Here is a 22065-nt window from a genome sequence, read left to right as displayed (position 1 = left end):
CAGGGCCTGTAAGCAGAGGGAAACCTATATCAGAATTGCATCAATAATGCAATATTTTTGCAGGGTTTATATTTAGCCTGTCTACTTAGAGCTGTTCTAGACTTCTTGGGGAGACACTATTTCACAGAAAATAAGCATCAGAAATAAGAAATAAGATTGCGAGAGCTGGTTGGTAGCAAACTTCTGAGTGCTGTGCACAAAAAAATAGAAATAAGCCCAACACACACACAGCTGCTGGAGTAGCGCTGAACCAGATAAATGTGCACATGCAACTCTTTTTGTGAGGAGCAACAGTGCCATCTGCTGGCAATGGTTAGTTCTGTGTAAGTAGGTGCTCCCAAAGGAGATAAACCTACAGCACCAGACGTTTTCATGGGGGAGCCCACATCTCAATGGAGAGATTGTCTTGTGAACACCTCTTCTCGCCTTTGGAAAGGTGCAGACCCCAGTTCCCTTCCATTCGCAATCCTGTAGCATCCCCATAGAACTGTGGCAGCTGTTTACATGGAAAAGCAACATGGGGAAAGTATTTTGATGTGTTTTTAGCTGTCTTCAGTGTGATGTAGCGGCTTGGAAACAAAGAGGAGGAGGCAGCAGCATATGACCAGCCAGCTCTCCAAAGGTCACCAGAAAGTGGTCCATGGACAAGAGTTTAGGAGCTGCTGCAATTACATCAGTGATGACTGTGAATCCTCTCCTCAATTATTTTATCCTGGGTACCCATTAAACAAACCAGTGTCCTGCATACCTGAGCACTCAAGGTACCTCTCCCTTTTACACGTATGGGTGTTTTTTAGTCTGCTTGCATGGATTGAAGGCGGTTTTCTTTCTGACTCTTCCACCTTGTGTTTTGACTGTGCCATTGGGGTCTTTGACATGTCTTATGAGCTTCTCTCTTTCGAGCAGGTTGGCTGGAGGTGGTGGGGACTGCTGTCAGAGGTTGTGAATAGGTGTTAAAAGATGGCAGAGAAGGATGGGGTATGATGGTCTGCTTTTATATATGGCTGTGTGATGATTCTCCTTTTAAACCTAATTTGCCCATCATGCTGCAAATCTGGAATGTGGAGGTTCCATTGTTTGATCACTTAGCCACGATTCAGCAAAGCGCTAAAACACGTTTAACTTTAAGCATGTGCTTAAGTCTTTTGCTGAATCAAAGCCTTTGTGAACTTGTCTGTAGACATTTACACCAGTGCTGTCTTTGTTATTGTATTGTTGGAATGGCTGCACATGTGACTGCTCTGATTAAATAGTCATTCAGGGTACACGTGGGACGTTGTATGTAGAAGAGTACAATTCTTCACCCTTTTTTCTTCAGTGCTGCCCAGCAAAATGCAGGTAAACATCTCTGCATATACACCTCTGCAGGCATGGGCCTCTGAAGATAAAATCACTTCCCTTTAGTGGTCTTCCCTCTGTAAATCCATCTCTACCCCAAATAACCTATGTCAGTAACAGTAATAATAGAAATAATAACTCTTCTATATGACTTCTAATCTTCAAACACTGTGCAAACATTAATCCTCCCCGCGTCCCTCTAAACAAATGGAGAAAATCTTCTGTTACCTGGCATAGAAAGCTGCTTCTTTTTTACTCAAAGAACAAGGGCTATATTCAGCCATGGAATAACCCTAATTTAGCACATATGTAGCACTTCTCACACATAGATCTCAAAGCCCTTAACAAAAGTGATTAGGCATCATTATCCCTGTTTTACAGATGGGGAAACCGAGGCACAGAGAGTTAAATGACTTGGCTAAGGTCACAGAGTGAGTCAATGACATAGCCAGGAACAGAGCCCAGGTCTCCTGACTTGTAGCCCAGTGGGCTGTCCACTTCAATGGGATTGGCACCCTGTGTGAATTTAGTCTTAATGGCCTGACTGAATTTAAAGGCTGTGTCATGGAGGCTGATGAGCTTGGCCACAACAGGGAGAGAAGAGACCCATGAAAGCCCCCGAAATCAGTGGGGCTTCTGCTTGGGAGCAGAGATCTATCTCTGTAGGTCAGCTTTCGGGATTGGTGCCTTCCCATGCCAAGTACATTCAGGTCTGCCAGGGAGACCGTGACCCCCCACGAGCGCACCCAGTTTAAAGGAATAAACAAACAGAAGTTGGGTTTGCAGACCCGATGCACCCATGCAGGCTGCCTGCCGTTCGGAGGCATTGATGCAGGCATTTTTTTTTGCATGCCAGCTGGACGTGCATGCCTGTATTTTGCACCCGTCCTTTGCATGTCTGTATTTCACATCCATTATTTCTCGCTTTAATAAGAGTCGGGAGCGGCAGAGGAGGAGAAAGGGAAGGAGTTTTTGCAAGCGGCCCGCGCGCGCCTCTTTTCCTCCCCCCGCTTTTTTTTGTTCCTCCCTCTCCCTCCTTTTATTTTTGCGCTTCTCGTCGCTCTCGCGCAGGCTCGGCTGGACCCCGGGGTGGAGTTGGCGCGAGATAGGAAAGTTGCCTCCTGTGCTGTACGCCGGGCAGGCACGAGCTTCCCCCCGCGTCCAGTCCGCCGCGCGCGCTAACCGGGGGGCGCCGGGGTTGCACCCCGGGGAGAGGGGCCAAGGGATGCGGCATCCCCCTGGCGAGCCGCTTTGATTTTCTCGCGATTGATGTTTTTAATGCACAAAGGGCAGGATGGCTCGCAGGACCCGCGGGTGAGTCTCATGCAATGGAGCGAGCTCCGTGCCCGCCTTGGGGGGTAACCTGGGTTTGTTGCATTGCACCTCCCTTCCCCATTTCCCTCCTCTCCCTGTTATTTCAGGGGAGAGAATCCACTCCCTCCATTTCCCTTCCCCTTTATGGGGGATCTTGCTCAGCACGCAGGGGAATCTATAATGCACAGAATTATTCTCCCCACGACTGGCTAGGAAGGGGATACGATCAGAGAGTGGGGGTCAGCCTGGGATCTGGGTTAAAGTGCTGCTTTAAAATGGCCTGCTTGCAAAATGTGAGAGTAGGGAGAGGAGCAGCCATGTCTGGCATGGAAAAAAAAAGTTTCTTTGACTCTCAAGTGATCAGGTCAGTTTGGGGCTGGTGAAAGGTGCCAGTTTGATTATAAAGTCCTTAGGGCAAGGACAGTCGCTGATCGGATGGTAGGAGCAGCACCAAGCCCAATGAGGCCCTGCTCTTCTTTCTGGCCTCTGGGTGTGTTACTGTGATAAAGACAATAGTATATAGGCAAACCAAGCTAAACTATAACACAGACTAAGTGGTTTATCAAAAAATATTATGCTCCATGTGTAAGGATAAAGCTTACCCAATATCTTGCCCTTTTTTTACCCATATTCATGAGATTGTGTGCTTAGATGAAAGCTTCTTGCTCCCTAAATATTGAGAAGGAATCAAGAGTTCAGTTTGTTTCCTCCCTCCTTCAATACAAATTACAGCTCTTAAGCCTATCGGATCAAGTCCAGTTGCTCTACCTATCTGGATAAGGGAGCTGGAGGCTGGCCTGGGTCATGGGTTTGGACATGGGTACAAAGTAAAGCAAAAGGCTTGCACTGGGCCAGTGGCTCTCAAACTGTGAGCTGTGAAGAGCTGCCTGGTCACATGGTGCTGGTGGCTGCTTCTCCTTAGCTAGTAAATCATATTAAATACTTCCCTAATGTTATTTCGATGTGACTAGGAAGCTGTTGTGGAGATCGATGGCATGTACTCACCAGCTTGAGAGAAGGGGAGGTGGGCTGCACTCATGGAGGCAATGTGAGCAGCTCATGAAGAGGTGGTCAATGCCTATGGAGTGCTTGACTGTGACTAGACAGCTGGTGTGCTGTAACTACTACTTATCTGACTGATCCTAAGCACCTCACTGTCACCTTGGCTGGGTTTGAACTGGTGACCCTAGCTCCCTTGGGTACTTAATATGGCCCCCATTATGATAGTGTCTATGTGTTTCACAGTCTTTAATGTGTTTACCCATGAGGTAGGGCAGTGCTGCTACCCAGTTGTACAGGTGGGGACCTGAGGCACAGAAAGTATATCTACATTGCAGCTGGGAGCCTGCCTCCCAGCCCAGGTAGAAAGACTTGAGCCAAGCTAGCATGTTCAAAATAGCAGTGTGGAAACTGCAACAGCTCAAGCTAGTAATTTGAGCTCAAATGCAGGGGCATGAACTCTGGATATTCCATCATAGGCGAGCCACCTGAATCCAAGCCTACCCAACCCCCTAGGTCCAAGCTCAGGTGGCTAGCCCAAGCCTCCGCTGCAGTGTCCACACAGCTATTTTACCTGGCCTGGGAAGCATGCTTCCAGCTGAAGTGTAGACATACCGAGAGAAGCTAAGTGACTTGCCCACGGTCACACAGGAAGTCTGCAGCAGAGAGAATGTAGGTCTCCCAAATACTAGGTTAGTACCTAACCACATGGCCATCCTTCCTCTCTAAAGGTAAAAAAGCTGCATATCTTCTTTTAGTTTTTAAAGGGTCTTTGTCCCTGCAGTGGATGGGGATGTGACACTTCCCAGGGTTGTGAGGTGCCTCACTTCCACCTGTCTTTACTGAGAAGAAGCTGTGCCAGGGCCTGCCAGGGGTCAGCTCCCCACCTCTACCAACTACAGGCAACACAACCAGTGTGACACCAGCTTTCAGTAGAGACTTTACATGATACTCTTTGGTGAACTGATATGCAAGTACCAGACCCAGGGATCTCTGTAACTCATATGCATCCATGTGACCTCTGCAAGTTGGTATCAAGAGCTGCTTGCGTCACAGGGGAGTTGAGCTGTGCTCCTTGATGCTGTTTGCCAATAACAGAGCCAGATTTGCAAAGATGCTCTCCTAAGCAGAGCGTGCTACCCCTATTTGCAGGTAATTACTTGATACCTAGATTGTTGAGGTGAGCCAGCTGTTTTTGGGAAAATTGTCCAAAACTTTACGAAAAGGCCCAGGAGCAGAGGCAGAGCTCTGGGTTGCGCTGGGGTATTTGTTCCAGCTGCCGCATCTCTCATAAAACAAAACTAACCCTCTTGGGTTTGTGTAGTGAGGAGCAAGATGAGCTGCATTACCAGGACACAGACTCGGACGTGCCAGAGCAGCGGGAGAACAGGTGCAAGGTCAAGTGGACTCACGAAGAGGTAGGTGACAACAGGGAAAGTGTGTTGTCTCTTCAAGGGGGTGTGGATAGAGTGGTGGGAGGGAGGAGTAAGGCCTGCTCTCTAGGGCACCTCAGGACTTCCTGTGCAGAGAAGCTGTAAGGTGAACTGTCTGTACTACAATAGCTCTCCCTGAGCTGTGATGTGCCCCAAGGACAGGGCTGCAGCATGGTATAGGGGATTAGTCCTCTCTGCCCCGCCATGTCAAGGGCCTACCACGTTGTAATCCAACAGCATAGACCGGCTCTCAGCCTATGTCTCTACTGGGCCTAAAACACACTGACTGGAGCACAGTTTGGCCCTGTCCATGCAGTTTGAGTCAAACCATGTTAGAACGTAGGTGGGCCAAAGCAGTATTTAATTGCAGCGATTGAATGCTTGTTTTCAATGAGTAGCCTGGGCCTGTATGCTTAAAAATTGATGCCAGCCATTTATGGCCCAGGTTAGAAATCCTGCCTCCTGGGTGTTCATACAGGCAGCTGGAGTGATGCCGGGTTTGAGTTGGATTGTTTTTTTGGTTTTTTTTGGACGTGATGATAAACGGCAGGACAAAGGATCAAGCCCTTATCTCTCCAGCTGCAGTATTTAGTGACATGTCCCTTGTACAACAGCATGGCTGTTGCATCTTGTGCGGGTGAAAGCTGATCCCTTTGCTCTTCGCAGGATGAATGGCTGAAGACGCTAGTGAAACAGTTTGGACAGAGCGACTGGAAGTTCCTGGCAAGTCACTTTCCCGTAAGTGGAGCTGCAGGCGGGATGGGGCGAGTTAGGATACTTGTCACTACTTATGCCCAAAGCGCTTGCAACTGTAAGCTAGCGTTGTGTTTGTACAGCACCTAGCACAACGGGGCCTGATCCCTGACTGGGGCTCTGAAGTGCTCTGCTAACACAAATAATAATAGGAGTACTTGTGGCACATTTATTTCAGCATGAACTTTCGTGAGCTACAGCTCACTTCTTCAGATGCATGGAATAATAATAATAATAATGACCCCTCGGAGCAGCCCTGCAGGGTAGGAGAATAACTAACCCGCCTGAAATGGGGAGGAGCTGGGACAAGAACTCAGGGGTGTCTGTCGCAGTTTCCCATGCTTGGTGCAGTAGGCTACAAATCCTGTTCTGACTGCATAAGGCAAAGGTGTGTGTATAGCCCATGTGCTCAAGTTCTGTGTATTGGTGGGTTCTATGTACAAACCTTGTTCCTTCCTGTAGAGGTGGTAGCACATGGCATGGGGGCCCTATCAGTAGCCAGCCAGCCCTGTGCTGGGTGTCTCTCATTTTCCTGAAGTGCTGGCTCCCAACTTCTTCCTGGCCCCCTGCTCATCACAGATTCCTAGATTCCAAGGCCAGAAAGGACCATTGTGATCATCTAATCTGACCCCCTGTATGACATTGGCCAGAGAATGGCCCCAAAATAATTCCCAGAGCAGAGCTTTTAGAAAAACATCCCATTTAAAAACTCAGTGCTGGAGAATCCACCACAACCTTTGACACAGTGTTCCAAAAGTTATTCGCTCTCACTGTACACTTTATTTCCAGTCTGAATGTGTCAGGCGGCCACATGGAGGGAAGCATTGGTGAGGGATGTCCCTGAGCGCCCCTCTGGCTGGGCAGAGAAGCTTGGGATGGCAGGCTGAACCAGCAGCCTTGTCCATAGCAACAGCTATACTGTGGGGCACCACAGGCTGGAAAGGAAGGAGGCTGGCTGGTAGAGAACCTCCTTACCTGCAGCAGGCAGAGTCCTCTACAAGATGGGCTGTAGGGAGGGTGGATGTGAGCTGAAGCAACTTTCCTTTCCCAACTGCTTGTCTCCTCTGATTCTTGCCCACACAGACTAGTCTGGTTCATCCTCCAAGGCTGGGAGGTGCTAAGTTAGGAGGGGACTACTTTCATGGGCACCATCTGTGACTAGTAGCTGTCAGAGTAGCTTCCAGTCGCCAACATGACGTGGGATGTGAGCACCCCTGGGGAGGGAGGAGCTGGGAGCATATGGCTGAAGCTCTGGGAACTGGAAGGGCAAGCTCTGAAGGATTGATGCTAAGGACACAGTTGACACGTTTGGACAGAATCTCTTTCTGCAGGGGGTTGTATGTAATCTTGCTCCGTGCCCCAGAGTGGCAGAGGCAGTGAGTGAGGCTGCGTGTGTGGGATTTCAATGCTGGCTGATGGCTCTAGCAGAGTTTCTCAAACTGGGTGTCCCAACCCATAAGAGGGTCTCAAGACTATTGTAGGGGGGTCGGGAGAGGGTCGACTGCTGGCCGGGCTCCCAGCTCTGAAGCCTGCACTGCTGCTGGTGGCAGTGCAGAAGTAAAGGCGTCATGGTTGGTGGGCTGGGGCGAGGGGCTGGTGTCACAGCTTGAAATATTTTCAAAGGCAGTCCCAGCAAAAAAAAAGTTTGAGAACCCCTGCTCTTGAGACTGGAGTCTTCTGTTTATCCACCTGACAAGGACAGCAGTGACAGAGCAGGCTTCCCCCGCCCATGCATTTGCCAGTGTGCCCCAGGCATGCCCAGCAGGGACCGTCTGTAAGGTTGAGAGAGGAGTTTGGTCTCTAGGGCCCATCTCTACTGACCTGACTCAAAAGGGGGCCAGTGTGTGTTTGTGGTGTGAACACCTCCATTGGGAACGGGGCTTAGAATTTTGCTAATCTCATTTCTCACAATCTCAGCTGTCACATCATCACCACCCTTGACCACTGATGTGAGGTGAATGGTGGCAGGGTCCCCTTCCCGTTCCTCTCCTGAGCTGTCCACTCCTAGCCTGGTTATCTTTTGAAAATAAAACAGCCAGTCCAATATGGAAGGTTTCCCTCAGTTGCTCTGTCTTGCACTTGTAGTTGTGGCCTCTGTTGTAACTCATGGCTCTTAATTCCCTGGCGCAGAACCGCACTGATCAGCAATGCCAGTACCGGTGGCTGAGAGTGTTGAATCCAGATTTGGTTAAAGGGCCTTGGACCAAGGAAGAGGATCAGAAGGTAACTTGGTGGCAGCGTCATGGTTCGTTGCTCTGTGTGGAGGACATGAAAGGCGCTGGGTTTGCAGTCAGCCCAAAAAAGCAGCACTTGATATCATTCTGTGCACTCAGTGAACTGCTTCTAAGCTGCATAATAAGGCTTTTTTTTTTGACCTGTAAAGTTCTAAATGCCCTGGGATTTGCTTATCTGGAAGATCGCTTCTCTCCCCATACCACACTGCTTGAGCAGTGATCCAGCAAGGTGTGGACTTGGGGGCTAGCAGTGGGAGAAAAGGACTTATTTCACAGTTGCTACCTCATGTCATTTTTTTCTGCCTCAGTATCTCCTGATCTACCCTTTCCTGTCCAACTCCCCTGCTAACCTGTTGTCTGTGCCTTTCTCACCTCACACTGATTACTGCTGCTTCATCCTTTCTGTGCACCCTGGTGCTGGCCTGTACGCTCCTCCTGCATGTCACTCTGAGAATCTGCTGTCTTTCCTGCATCTGTGACCAGGTCCCTTCACATTACATTGCATTACAACTGCTCCTCCTCACTGCTAGGACCCTCCACTACTCCACTTCTGCCAGCAGCTCTCCTTTCCTCTTTGGCTTTGACCATTGGTGTGTCCTGGACTCTGCCATCTTCACTTACCATGACGTTCCCTTTGACTCCTTCCGCTGTTGTCTCTGCCAGACTGGGTAAATGAAGCTGCTTCACCGTGTATACGTGCTTTCTCATGTTCCTCCACCCCCTTTTACGTTGCAGCTGATCTGTGGGAGTTGTGACTGCTTGTGCGAAGTGTGTTGCCTGTCTATAAAAGATTGTAAGCGATTTGGGGCAGGGACTTGGTCATCTGATGTCTATAAAGCTCCTTGCTTGGCATTATAAAAATAAAAATCTGCCAACAATCTGTCAGCCAAAGAAGACTGGATGGGATGGGGACTCATTTGGGTGCCCATCAGTCCTGCTTCTTAATCAGCCAAGTGGGTCTTTGGGGAGAAGTATAGAGAGTAGTTTACGTTGTTGTTATGCATATAGTGCTCTCAGCTTGCACAGCACTTCACAGAGACAATAAGGACTGATTCCTTACTCCAAAGTGCATAGAATTTAAGGGAGGATCAAAACAACAGACAGATATAACACAGGGCAGGGTGGAATGAAGATGAGAAAAACAAGATTGCTTGGTCACTTGGGGCTAGCATGGGTGTCTGCGGTTGGTTTGTTTTAAGTTAACGTAATTGAATTGTGATTAGAGCTCAGGCTGCCCACACTAGCACTGTAGCTGGGTGCAGACTTTTAAATATGCTCATGTAATTCACATGCTGCGGCTATAGTCTCGCTGGGCCAGGCAGAGAGCTAGAAAGAGGATGGAGTTTGTCAGTGCAGTCAAGTTCCCCATGGTACAGATGGAAGGAGGAGCCTCAGGACATGTGACAGCTTGTCACCTGATCAGAAATAGGCACATGGTTTAAAATCTATCACCCACATTTATCCCGTGAAGAGATCTGCCACATCGAGGGCTCAGTTCTCTGCTATCTAGCCCCTGGCATAGTCACTTATGTCCATACAGAATGGCCGCATTTTACACACACAGCACTGGTGTGAATAACAATGCAAGGTGCTGAGTAAAGGAGACTTGTGCACAGAGGTGTGAGGGATGGGTTCATGCAGACTCTCCTCTAGACAGAACTCTTCTCACTGTGACATCCATGGGTCCCTGTAGAGACACCAACGGTGGAAAAAGTAAACCTGAAAACAGGTGCACCAGATGTCCATCCATTCATTCACTTCATTTTCTTTTTGTTTAAAGGTAATTGAATTGGTTAAAAAATTTGGCACAAAGCAATGGACACTGATAGCAAAGTACCTGAAAGGGAGGCTGGGGAAGCAGTGCCGGGAACGCTGGCACAACCACCTGAACCCCGAGGTGAAGAAGTCCTCGTGGACGGAGGAGGAGGACAGAATCATATTTGAGGCTCACAAAGTTCTGGGGAACCGCTGGGCTGAGATTGCCAAGCTGCTGCCTGGGAGGTAGGACCCTTGCCTGTTGTTAGTGCCTTAAGAGTCAGGTAGGCTGTTGAGATATCTGTACTGAGGGATGCTGAGAATATGGATTCTTAGTTTAATTGGGAGCCATCAGCTCTAAAATGCCTGTTGACTTTGGCTTTTCTCTCCAGGACTGACAATGCTGTGAAGAACCACTGGAACTCCACCATCAAACGGAAAGTGGACACGGGAGGTTTCCTCAGTGAAACAAAAGACTCTGAGTCCCTGTACTTGTTGGTGGAGGTGGAGGGCGAAGAAAGCCAAAGTGTCCAGAGTGCTGGGAACCAGGTAGAGCACAAAGCAAATCAGCTGGCTGATAAAACCTTGCAGTGGAAGATCTTGCACTTTGGTTGATGGTGAGGTGTGCGTTATTCTGTTAATGCAGATCAGAGACATTCATCCACAGCCATGCTGCCCTTCAGAATGAATGTGCCAAAGCTATGTGCCTGGCTGTGCTGTCTGTACCTACTAGCTTGCCACACTCTCAACCAGGAATAGAACCCAAAAATCCTGATTCCCAAAATTCCTCTCCTGTCTAGAAAGTAGTTGAGTAAGCCACTGGCGCAGTTCTTGTTCCATCCTTTGGTGCTGGTCCATATAGAGGATAACAGGCTGGTTCTTTGAGCTCAAGTGGGAGGGGTCTGTAATGTGGATCTGGAGATCCTGGGTGCAAACCCTGCTGATGATGTATGTTTGTGTGGTAGAGGGGTGTTCATTTTTTTAATTATTATTATTATTATTATTATTATTTTAAAACCTATAAAATTACATACAAAAATCTACATTAAAAGAACATTAAGTCACTCTCCCTGAAGTTAGGAAATTCCTGACATAAGGGTGCCTGTGTAACCTTAATTCAGTGACTCTGTGTGTGTACACACGCACACAGTGTGGCATAGTCTTTAATTACATGATCACGTACTGATTGTTTTACAATACTCTTCCATTTGGTGAAGAGGACTGTAAGAAGAACAAGGATAATTCTGTTGTGGTTAAGACACTGGACTGGGGCCCAGGGAACTGGGTTATATTTCTGGCTCTGCCACGATTTCCCATGTGATGCTAACAAGATTCCAGCACAATGCATACGCACAAGGGGGCTGAACTAAGGTCGCACGGGGGACCTCAGTCCTGGCACACTCTAACCTTGAGAGCTTGACTTTTCAAACTTAACGTTCTTTTGATATATGGCTTTTATGTTTCTGTTTTCAAAGAAAAACCTACACACTAGCTGGCCTGCCGATACCTTGGAAATAAAGGAGGAAGAAGCCAGTGAGGAGGAAGCAACTGGCTTCCAGGAGCTGACCTCTGAGCAAGCAGCTGCAGCACTGGCAGAGGACAATGCCGAGGGGGCCCCAAAGGACGTGGTGCCTGAAGACGCATCGCCAGACAGCACCTTTCCATACAAATGGGCAGCTGACACTGCCAACTACTTGAGCCTGACTTCGGGACCAGCCTTTACGGAAGCTCTGGACATGATGGAATCGGTAAGAAGGGAGCGATGTCTCATCTCCTAATATACACCTCTGAGAGGGAGGCAAATGGTGTGGTCCAGTCCCGCAGCCCCCAAGCGATCCTTGCCGATGCATTGATTTCAGTGGGGATGCTTGTGTGATTAAAGGCTCCAGGCTTGGGCTCTCTGGCAATTAGTTGCGGGTTCTCCCCGCCTGCTTTCAATCCCAAGATGGGACTCTGTGCCTGCACCAGCAAATGAGAACCCCCACGTGCTCTACCTGTAATTAGGGCCCAGGATCATGGGAACCAGCGAGGCAGGGCACTCTCCCCCTGGCGTGATGGGCTGAGGCAGAGTAGGGCATGGTGGGCAGTAGGCAGAGCTGTAGCTCTGTCCCTGTTTCCTAGTCAGAGCAGCTGAGCCAGCAGAGAGGCAATACTTTCTGTTGGCATAGGCCAGCAGTAAATCACTACCGTCCAGGAGCAGGGAGGAATTATGACTGTGGGAGGTGTCTCGGAGACCCACGGCCTCCTGGAATGCTTCCAAGTCGCAATCTAGTCCTCAGTTTGTTTCAACCTGAAGTCAATTACACAGCAAGAGCATAAACCTTCCCACAGGAGTGTGATTGACTGGCCAGCCGGCTTCGCAGCCACTTCACAGAGCATGTCACTGAGGGGTCAGGTTAAAAATATCAATGGGGCTTAGCCATCTTGTTTAAAATGGCCCCTGTTCAGCTTTCCAGGCAGCTGGCTTCTCTGACTGACCTTCCCGTTCACGGAGGATGTTAGATTGGGGGAAATGTGGCCCCATTTGGATCCATACAGATGTGGGGCAAGAAGTGAAGGACTGAATCAGGACTGTCCTTTCCATTGGCAAAGCTGTGTGGGGACCAGGACTGAAGTAGCAGGGAGGAAGCGAGGCAGAATAGAAGAGTGTTGACCCATTACATTGAATGGGAATTGGGCTTCCAGATCTCTTACACAGCTTTGAAAATCTCAGCCTTGTAGAGAAACCATCTGCATTTTCCTCGGCTTGGTCTACACTTAAAAGTTCGGTTGACATAGCTGCCACCCCCTAACCAGTTTAGACTCAGTGTTGTCAACAGAAGAATGCCTCCGTTGGCATAGCTACCATTGTTCTGCGTAGACTGTGTCTACACCAGAGGTCTCCTTGGGGGACGCAGAAGAACCTTCAGGAAGGTGGGGCTGGAGCCAGCCCCTATGGGGGGTGGGGAGGGTGCGCCACCCAACTCTGCGCCCAAGGTCCTGGCTGCTGGCCCCGGTTGCCGACCCTGGCCTAAGCTCCGCTCTCGCCCCCATCCCCAGCTATGGCTACAACCTCCGCCCCCGTGCCCCTGCCTGCGTCTCCCCCTCCTCCCCCGGAGCTGTGGCCCCTTTCCCACTCAGCTCGGGGAAGTGCGGGGACACGAGGTAAAAAGTTTGGGGACCACTGGTCTACGCTATAGGGTTATGCTGGTGTAGCTCTGGTGACATAGCTATGCCAGTATAGTCTCCATAGTGTAGACGTACCCCATGTCTCTAGTGATGCTAAGTCTGTTACTGTCATGAACGCTAAATGCAGCCCCAAACTGAAGTCAGTTGTGGGGGACTCATTTGAATTAATTTTTGAGTTTCTTGGCCTTGCTGATCCTAAAATGTATTGCAGGATGCCGCTGCCTTCAGAAGGGTCAGTGTCTACAGGAGGAGCGCTTTACCAGTGCAGGAATACCAGCAGAGCGCTCCTCATGTGAACGCAGCTGATATCGATTTAGCTTATACCACCCATGCCCCTGAGTGAAACAAACTATCCAGGCAAAAAGACAGCTTGGCCAATATAACTGTGACTACACTAGGGACTTTTGCTGGCCCACTGTGTTGGTCAGGGATCACGCTGCCTCGTGCCCGGGCTGACAGCTCTGCCAGCAGAAGTTTGTAGTGTAGCCCTGGCCTTAGATATAAATGAAATGTCTCTGCAGGCAACAGAGTGTGCAGTGCTGGCCCTGGGAACTCCAAGGGTCAGAGTGTCCATTCTCTTAGTGCAGTTGCATCGAGCAATGCATCCTGTAAAATGCTGCCATACTGATTTGCACTGGTGTAAAGGACTGCATAAGGTGTGGAAGACAGACTCAGGCCCCACCTCTTTTACAGATCATATGTTCAGCCTTTGCAGGTCACTGGAGCCCTTTGCTAGGCCTTGCCTTTGCACTGGTCTGTGAGATCGTGTCCTGTGGCGGCTCAGGACGCTGCTCGTTCTTGGCCATTTCTAACTGTCTCTCATGTCTGGCAGGACCCAGACGGGTGGTGTGACCTGAGTCACTTCGACTTGCCCGAGGATCCAGCCGCTGGCGACAGCAGCAGCAGCAGCCCGGTCAGGCAGGCCCCCAGGAAGCCCCCAGGACCTGTACCTCACGTGATAGAGTATCGCCTGGATGGCCACACCATTTCAGACCTGAGCAAAAGCAGCAAGGGTGAGCTGATCCCCATCTCTCCCCGCTCAGAGGTGAGCTCTGGCACGCCACCCTCGGTGCTTAAGAGGCAGAAGAAGAGGAAGATCTCCCTCTCGCCCGTCACGGAGAACACCAGCTACTCCTTCATAGACTCCTGTAACAGCATGACGCCCAAGAGCACCCCGGTCAAGACACTGCCTTTCTCCCCCTCCCAGGTACTTAGCTAGATGGGAATCAGGCGAAGCTTGTTCCATTGCTGTCTGCTTGGGGCACCGTGAGTGAATTAGAGGGTCTGTGCTGGTACTTTAATGGCCATAATGCAGTTGATGATACTGACCAGCTCTGCTTGCTTAATATGTATCATGCCACTTGCCTTGAAATGGGCACTGGCAGTGTGTAGGATGGCGGTGGAATTCTGTTCTCTGCTCATCGCAGTCGTATCTGAGCACCTTCCAGGAGCCCATTAGGCTTCGTGACTAGATATCGGGCACATGTTTCTTCTCTCATCCTCTCCCCAGGGGAGAAGCAGGTGCAGAGGAGTGTCTTGCTTTTGTAGGTTGTGGGGTTTTTGTAAATCTAAATATATCTGTTGCTTTTTGTTAGAGAAGGCAAGGTCAGAGAAATACCCTTGGATTGGGAAATGGAGAGATTTGAAATGATCCTTGATTTTGAGGGGAGTTCATTCCACAGGCTTGCACCAGCCCCCAGAGAATGCTGGCCAGTCTCGCTGCAATTTGTGTAGAGTGCCTGTCTTTCCCCTGCTGAGCCACAGAACTGGGGTTCTCTGGCCACTTGCGGTGATTAGACATGTCGTGGGAGATGGGGCACATGAATAATGGGGTACACGTTCAGCTAAACAGAAGCCCAGCCTCCTTCTATGAGGGGCACAGCACGAGCCTGCAGTTAGGTAGGTGGAGGCACACGCATCCAGCTCTTCACCCACAGCAGATGAGAATTACTGGGCCACCCCCACTCCCTCACTGCTAAGAAGCTGCCCGGCCTATGCTGGACAGCGGGACCGCCCACACAGCATCATTGTGGTGTACAAAATGTGTCTCATCCCAAAGGGGAGGGGGGTACCCTGAGCTCCGAAACAGTCAGAGAAACTGCTTCTGTTCAGTCCATGTGCTTGTCACCCAGCCAGGTTTAGGAGCAAAAGCTTTGGGCCACTGTTATAATCCAAGCCCTCTCCTCCTCACCAGATGCTGCGGTAAGGAGAATGCTGTGTGCAGCGAGGACAAGCCCTAACTCAGGTTCTTTCTCAAATGTTGGCCCTACCTTGTCTTCTGCCCACACGTGTACTTGAGTGTGGTCCCCTTTTACTCAGGCGAGCTGACCCTGAGTTCTGCCAGCCCTTGTGCTGCAAACACAGCCGCTCAGCAGTGTGTACGCAGGCATGAGCAGATGGAATGCAGAGTCCTCCAGTCCCTTCCCAAAGTTCCTTGGACCATGTTACCTTCTCTCTGCTTGTGAACCAGAGGTCACCTACCAGTTCATACAGCCTGGTGTGGTGTCTGAACCGTACATTTGCTCGCTGCTTGCTGTGCTTGCAACACTTCCATATTTCTATTGCGCGTCCACAGCACTTGAACAGGAGAAACTGTGGCCAGAAAATCTTCCCAGCATGCTGCTAGCTGGCCAGAGGCTGCCCATGCTCCTGGTGGACCTCTGCTGTGAGGCTAGCATGAGCCATGAGTTCAAGGCAAGGACCTGAAGTCTACGTTTCTGTGATGCAAACCCCAGAGTTAATTTTGCAGTGAAGACATTCCCTTAGGCTGTGAGTTCTTTAGGGCAAGGACTGTTGCTTATTCTGTGTTCCTACAGGGATTAGCACAATTGTATTATTGTTTGTTATCATAGCACTGAGGAGTCCCGGTCATAGAGTGGGGCTGGTGCTCGGTGCTGTGTGCACACTGAACAACAAGACAGTCCCTGCGCCACAGACCTTGCAGGGTAAGACGAGAGACAACAGGTGGAGGAGTAACAGGGAATGACGAGGCCAGGTCTGTACTGCAAAATTAAGTTGTCCTGACTTACATCAGCAACCGCTGCAGTAATTACATTGCTTGTGCGTGTCTGCGCTTTGCTACCTGTGTCGGCAGCGCGCATCCTCTCCAAGAGTGCTTGTGTCCATTGTACTGTCAGTGTGGGGCATTGTGGGATGGTTCCTGAAAGCCAGTAACAGTCGACATAAGGAACACAGTGTCTACACTGACACTGCGTTGACCTAACTATATCGACCTTGACTGTGCAGCTCGTGGATGTGGAGTTATGAAGTGTAGCTGGGCAGTTACATCAGTAGGAGTGAAATTCAAGGGTAGATACTTCCATAGCTAGGTTGATGTAAATTGCCTTGCGTTGTTCTGACGCAGTAGAGTAGACCAGGCCTGAGACAGTACTGGGTAGCGTGGCAGGCAGTGGTCTCAGCACACCAGCTGCCTAACTCTTGTTGGGTTGTATTTTTGGAGGCATCACAGCAAAGGAGAGTTTTAAAGAGGAATGCAGGGGACAGCTGGCCTTCAGGCACTACCACACTTTCCATGTTTAACCTCCCCATGCGCACCTTGTGTGATCATGCCTCCCTCTGGTCTGTGACCAGCATAGAGGATAAGAGCCAGTTACTCCTTTTAGCTTATGTGGATTTTGGTGCAAAACGTCTCATGATCTCTCCCCTCTGATGGCCCCGATGGGTTCGTTCTCCTCCTCTCTGTACAGTACTGTGGCAATGTTAGAGCCAGTAACCTCAGAGCCCTCCTGGGAGGTAGTTCAGTATCTCCCATGTTCACGGGGACAGAGATCACGAGCTGCTGTCTCGTAGTGAATCTGTGGCAGAGCTGAGACAGAAAACTGCTCTCCTGACTCCCGGGCTCTTCCTCTAACCGCAAGACCGGTCTCCTGTGATGAATGTAACAAAAATAACTCTTACCCGAGTGGGGTAAGAGCGTGGGGGGCACCTGGAAGGCATTTTCCTCGCTGCCCTTGTCTTTCCTAGGAATAAAAGCATGCTCTTAATGCAAATTATGAGCATAGGTTGAAATCGTCATGAAGAGGAGGCAGAGTGTGGTTTTAATACGAGTGAACAGGCTGAGTTAGACTATGGCGAAGCACAAGCTTTACTTGACCTGCTAACTTGTGAAAACTACAAACTGCCTCATCTTCACTAGGACTTGTGCAAACTCGTGTTAGCCAACACTCTTTTTCCTGTGGTGAAGATGCACCCACTGGAGCCTTGCTAAACACACACGTACAGCTTGAACGGCATCAGTATAGTCAAAGCGATACGTGAATGGACGCAGCTGTATTGGTACACTTATGTTGGCATATCTATCCCCATAAGCAAAGAGAAATAAGCTGCACTGGTATAAGGCACATTTATACTGGTTATAACTACATCTGTACGAGGTAAAAAAATCACACCTTGAACTGACATAGTTATTCTGGTTCAAAAACTGTGTGGCAAAGTCAGGGCAAAGTCCGGATCTCCTGATCTGTGGAGGGAATATTGTCTGCCATATTGGTAGCAAAAATGCATGTAATCAGTCAGTGTGAGCAATCCTCTTTTAAATTCAGTAGAAGTAGCATAAGCTAATGGTCAGTGACAGCCCTGAATTTCCCAGGATGTGAAGTGTATTCTCTGTGTTTCTTTCTTTCCCTCGCTTGGCAGTTCTTAAACTTCTGGACCAAACAGGATACACTGGAGTTGGAGAACCCGTCCCTGACCTCCACTCCTGTGTGCAGTCAGAAGGTGATAGTGACCACCCCGCTGCACAGGGACAAGACTCCGCTGCACCAGAAAAACTCAACGTAAGTCATTCCCCAGTCTCCCAGCCTCAGCCCAGCTTGCATCACACAGCAGGGAGGCTGAACTGTCCCAGGAGTGGTGTCCTGTAACTATGGCACCCCCACGGGAAGAAAGGGGCTGCAAATAGTGGGTTTATCTAGTTTTCGAGTCCCACAAGTGTATTCTGGTTTTCTGGAGGGCTGCTGTATTGTAACATATTTTAATAGTGAATTGTGGGTCGAACCTGTTGGAATTAAGGTATCCAACTATAAAGTGGGCTAGAGCATTTAAAGTGAGCAAGGCACATGTGTACAGGCTGGGTCTGGAAGGGGAAAGTCCCACCAATTAAGCAATGGGATCTGCTCATAGTGATGAAGTGCCTCACCCCAGAGCAGTTTCTTCTGAATGGTGCTGGGTGTGTCTCTTGCTCGTAGTGGCCAGAAGGGCATTCAGTTGGAATGGGGAGGTCGGAACCATTTCTATGGTTATGTTCTACCCTTCATCTTCAAAGGCAGGGAAATATTTCAGCTCTTCTCCAGAGCCACTCAGCTGAGTGCCCAGTCCTGGTGCTAGAAAGCCTGGCAGAATCTGCTCTGTCTATGCGGGGTTGGAACTTTTGCTTCTGGGCACATGTCTGTCTGGGGAATGTTGCTGGATTATGGACCTGGCTGCCAAAAGGGCTCTACAGACCTCTGTAACTCTGCCCCACTGTGTGATGTCTACAGGTATATCCCCTGCCTGACAGAGTGCATGGAGCATGCTTCCCTCTTAAGTCATGTCCACCCAGGGAAACCAATGTGCATAGCTGTTCCAGAGTAACTCTCCCACATGGACACTCAATTCCAGATTAAAAGTCACTTTATCTCAGAATAATCACTTCACTCACAAAGCGGAGTAATTGTGCCACAATAAAATCATTTTTATTCCAGAAGAGCATCCACACGGGGCAGTTATTCCAGAATAGCTGAATTATGGCCGAATAGCTGTGTTGGTCAATTTCCCCCATATAGACAGGGACTTGCCTGCATTACGTTGCCTTGTCTGAGCCAGAACCTTTCCTGCAGCAACATGCATTGTTGTGTGCCCAAGACCAGAGTGGAGGATGAGGGGGAGGGAAGGGCTGTGGGTGGGGATCTGTGTTTCACCCACCCTAATGACTGAAGAGTGATTTGCCAGGTGATCTGATGGAGATATAACTGAATAACCTCTGGCTCTGTCACAGCGGCATGGGTGGTGCTGCCAGATGGCATGTCTTCTATTCCATTGCTTTTTTGCACCTGCTTTTCTCCCCCACCCAAGCCCCTGCAGCACACCCAGCCAGGGAGGTTCACACCGTCCTTGCTATTGTGATGTAAGACCCGGTTCCTGTGTCTGGAGTGGCAGGTTGTTTCTGGAGTGCATGTGCTAGGGTAGGCAATGCAGCCCTGGGGCTGGAGGGCTAGAGCATGCATCCTGTCTTGTGGTGGGAATGCTCAGGGGAAACCTGCATGTCATGTTCTGCTCCTGACCTCCTTTCTCTCCCTCTTTGCTGGCAGGTTTGTCACTCCAGATCAGAAATACGTAGCAGATAACACACCCCACACGCCCACGCCTTTTAAGAACGCCCTGGAAAAGTACGGCGCCATGCGGCCACTGGTATGTATTGAACCAACATGCATGCCCCGCCTCGCATTGTCCAGTGCTGCTCGCTATACTCCTGTAGACCCCCAATGACCAGAGCCAGGAAAGACCCCCTGCCTGGTTTCTATCTAAACATTCACCCCAAACTCATATTCACCCTTGAATATTCTAGCATGATCTGCCAGTGGAAGGGCCCTTGGATATGTGGTGCGAAAGGGCCCATCAGCCAATCTTTGTGCATTTCTGTTTGCGTTGTTAACGTTACCAGGGTGCTTGGGTGTTGGCACATTCTTTGGCTGAGATGGGGTGGCTGTGGGGAACACTGTCCTAAAATAGCATGGTGAATATGCTCCCATATGTGACCACTAGATTGAGATACTTTATAAACCCCATGTGTTCTTGCTGCTGCTTTCGGTTCCTTTCTGAGCCTAAAAAGAAACCCACCAAATGGGTTTTTTCTTCTGGGTGTAGCAATTGTTTGGGACTCCCCATCGAGTGGAGATTTGGTGCCTATTCCAGAATAAGCAGTGATGCTGTGTAGACCAGCTGGGAAGTCAGGCTGTGGGTGTGGCACCCCTTGCCTGCCAAACAAGTATATGAGATTCTTTATGCACTTGATCTCCTGAAGCTTCTTCTATGGGGTCCTGTATCCTCACTGCATCAGGGGCCTGTGCAGAGGCCGGGCTGGCTGAGCTCTCATGTCATTCACACCAAGAAATGAACAATGGCCCTGCAGACTGAGTTGCAGTGGGGAGACGTCTCAACATAATTACAGCATTAGCACAGGTTCATCTGCACTGTAGATCCAGACATGTAAATATAACCTGCACTGTAAACCCTGTGCTATGTTCCTCCCCCAATGTCATTCACCCCAGCCGCAGACCCCTCACCTGGAAGAAGACTTGAAGGAAGTGCTCCGAAGCGAAGCTGGCATCGAGTTGATCATAGAGGATGATGTGAAGCCTGACAAACAGAAAAGGAAACAAGGAGTGAGTGTCTCGTCTTACAGCTGCTGCCCCTGCTGTGATCCTGCCCGGTGCCTCGTGCAGGGTCGGACCAGGGCAGTACTGGGTGGGAGAGTCGGAGGAAAGTCCAGGTGCTGCAGGGAAGTTGCTGATGTAGTTGCTCGCACCCTTCCCGCTAAGGGCCTGATTCTGCAGCGCACTGGAATACGTGCTTAACTTTTAGCACATGAACAGTCCTGCTGGAGTCAGTGGGCTACTCCCATGCTTAAAGTGCTTCTGGATTGTGGCCTAACCCGTCCTGACCCAATGCCCCAGCATAATGTTGGGCATGATGTGCTTCTGGAGTTGTCTCCTCTCAGCTCAGACTTAGAACAGAGGTTCTGAGCAATGTGGGGAATAAAGATCCTCAGGCACTTCTAGGGCTTGGAACGTTAGCCCAGGCCTCCTGGGCAAATTCTGTCTTGGCCGGTCCTGTTCTGCTGGCTTTCCCTTCCTAGCCTTGCTGGGATTTCTTTTTAAAATCGGTTGTTCTCCATGCTAGAAATCATAACAATAATAGCCATGGCAGAGTAGGTGCCCTCATGTGGTCTGTGATGGTCACAGTAAAGACCCAATGTGTTATTTACACCGTCTGTCGATGCCAGACGTGATGCTACGTTCTGCCACCCACACGGCACAGGTACCCCAGCTTGCTCACAGCCAACGGCGAGCCCTGCATCTCCGGATCTGTACTCTGCATCTGGGACAATTGGTTTGACTGTTTAAAATACCCTCACAAGAGAGAGATTTGTTCATTCAAAACGTCTTCCTCCAAGCGGAATGGATGGGGCTGGTAGTGGGACATGGGGGCCTTTTGCTTTTGGGTTTCTGTCCCACTGTAGCCCTAGAGGTGTTGCTGTGAAGGGGCTAGCCTGCATGAAACGTGCTGGTGGGTCTCGGTGGACAGGCAGCCCCACCATGAACTGTCCCACCATGAGTCACCCCACCCTTTTGGCAGAGAGGTCAAGCAGTGGATAGGACAAAGGGAAGCTGCTCCCCACTCAGCACTCTAAAGGTGACACCCCTGGAATAGGCCTGAGGCCCCATGGTTAGATGGAGCTGGGGAGTTTCTCCCTGCTCTGTAAAGGCAGGTGTTCAGTCTCCAGGGATTGAGAGTCTTTGGTCTCTTCTACCACAGTGACATTCACAGGAAATGTTTTAATGCCACCGAGCCTCCATGGTCCCCAGTCCCTCATACCCAAATAGTTATGTGTGATGGTGACTCTTCCCTCTCTGTACGGAACTAGAAAATGCTCACAGAGCCCCATTTCTCTCATTGCTATTGTTCTGTCTCCCCTGCAGGCTAGGGCTTACGGTTGCTTGCTTTGCTTCTCTTGTGTTTCCCAGCTGCACAGGAGTCCCATCAAGAAGGTCAGGAAGTCTCTTGCCTTGGACATTGTGGATGAGGATGTGAAGCTGACTGTCTGCGCCATGCCTAGGTCCATCTGCTTCAAAAGAGCACAGGTCAGGCATGCTCAGATGAGGCGGGGGAGGGAGGGCTGGACACAGATGCTGTGAGATGTGTGCTTGCATGATGAGACATGTCTGTGTGAATGTAGAGAAAGACTTGAGACTGGCTATGAGTTGGATTCCCCTGCAAACATCTCTGAAACACAGGAGCAATCAGAAATGTCAGAGGATGGCTATGAAATCTAATTGACTATACTGGATTAA

General features: G+C 49.8%; 1 protein-coding gene across 3 annotated transcripts in view; it reads left to right on the top strand.

The window, feature by feature from the left end:
- Positions 1-22065, top strand: part of MYBL2 (MYB proto-oncogene like 2) — a 39728-nt gene that overhangs the window by 9174 nt on the left and 8489 nt on the right. The window contains exons 1-12 of one of the 3 annotated variants that reach the window (XM_030533231.1): positions 601-761; positions 4976-5069; positions 5751-5822; positions 7968-8060; positions 9852-10072; positions 10219-10375; positions 11302-11574; positions 13827-14201; positions 17651-17790; positions 19303-19402; positions 20263-20376; positions 21739-21855. In XM_030533231.1, the coding sequence (XP_030389091.1) occupies positions 601-761; positions 4976-5069; positions 5751-5822; positions 7968-8060; positions 9852-10072; positions 10219-10375; positions 11302-11574; positions 13827-14201; positions 17651-17790; positions 19303-19402; positions 20263-20376; positions 21739-21855 (1917 nt within the window). Of the gene's footprint in view, positions 1-600; positions 762-2541; positions 2653-4975; positions 5070-5750; positions 5823-7967; positions 8061-9851; positions 10073-10218; positions 10376-11301; positions 11575-13826; positions 14202-17650; positions 17791-19302; positions 19403-20262; positions 20377-21738; positions 21856-22065 lie in introns of those variants that run through there. The other 2 variants (XM_030533233.1, XM_030533232.1) reach the window with 2 other exon arrangements.

Source organism: Gopherus evgoodei, chromosome 14, assembly GCF_007399415.2.
Source record: "Gopherus evgoodei ecotype Sinaloan lineage chromosome 14, rGopEvg1_v1.p, whole genome shotgun sequence".
NCBI classification, from domain to species: Eukaryota; Metazoa; Chordata; order Testudines; family Testudinidae; genus Gopherus; species Gopherus evgoodei.
This window is presented reverse-complemented; position numbering and strand designations above follow the sequence as displayed.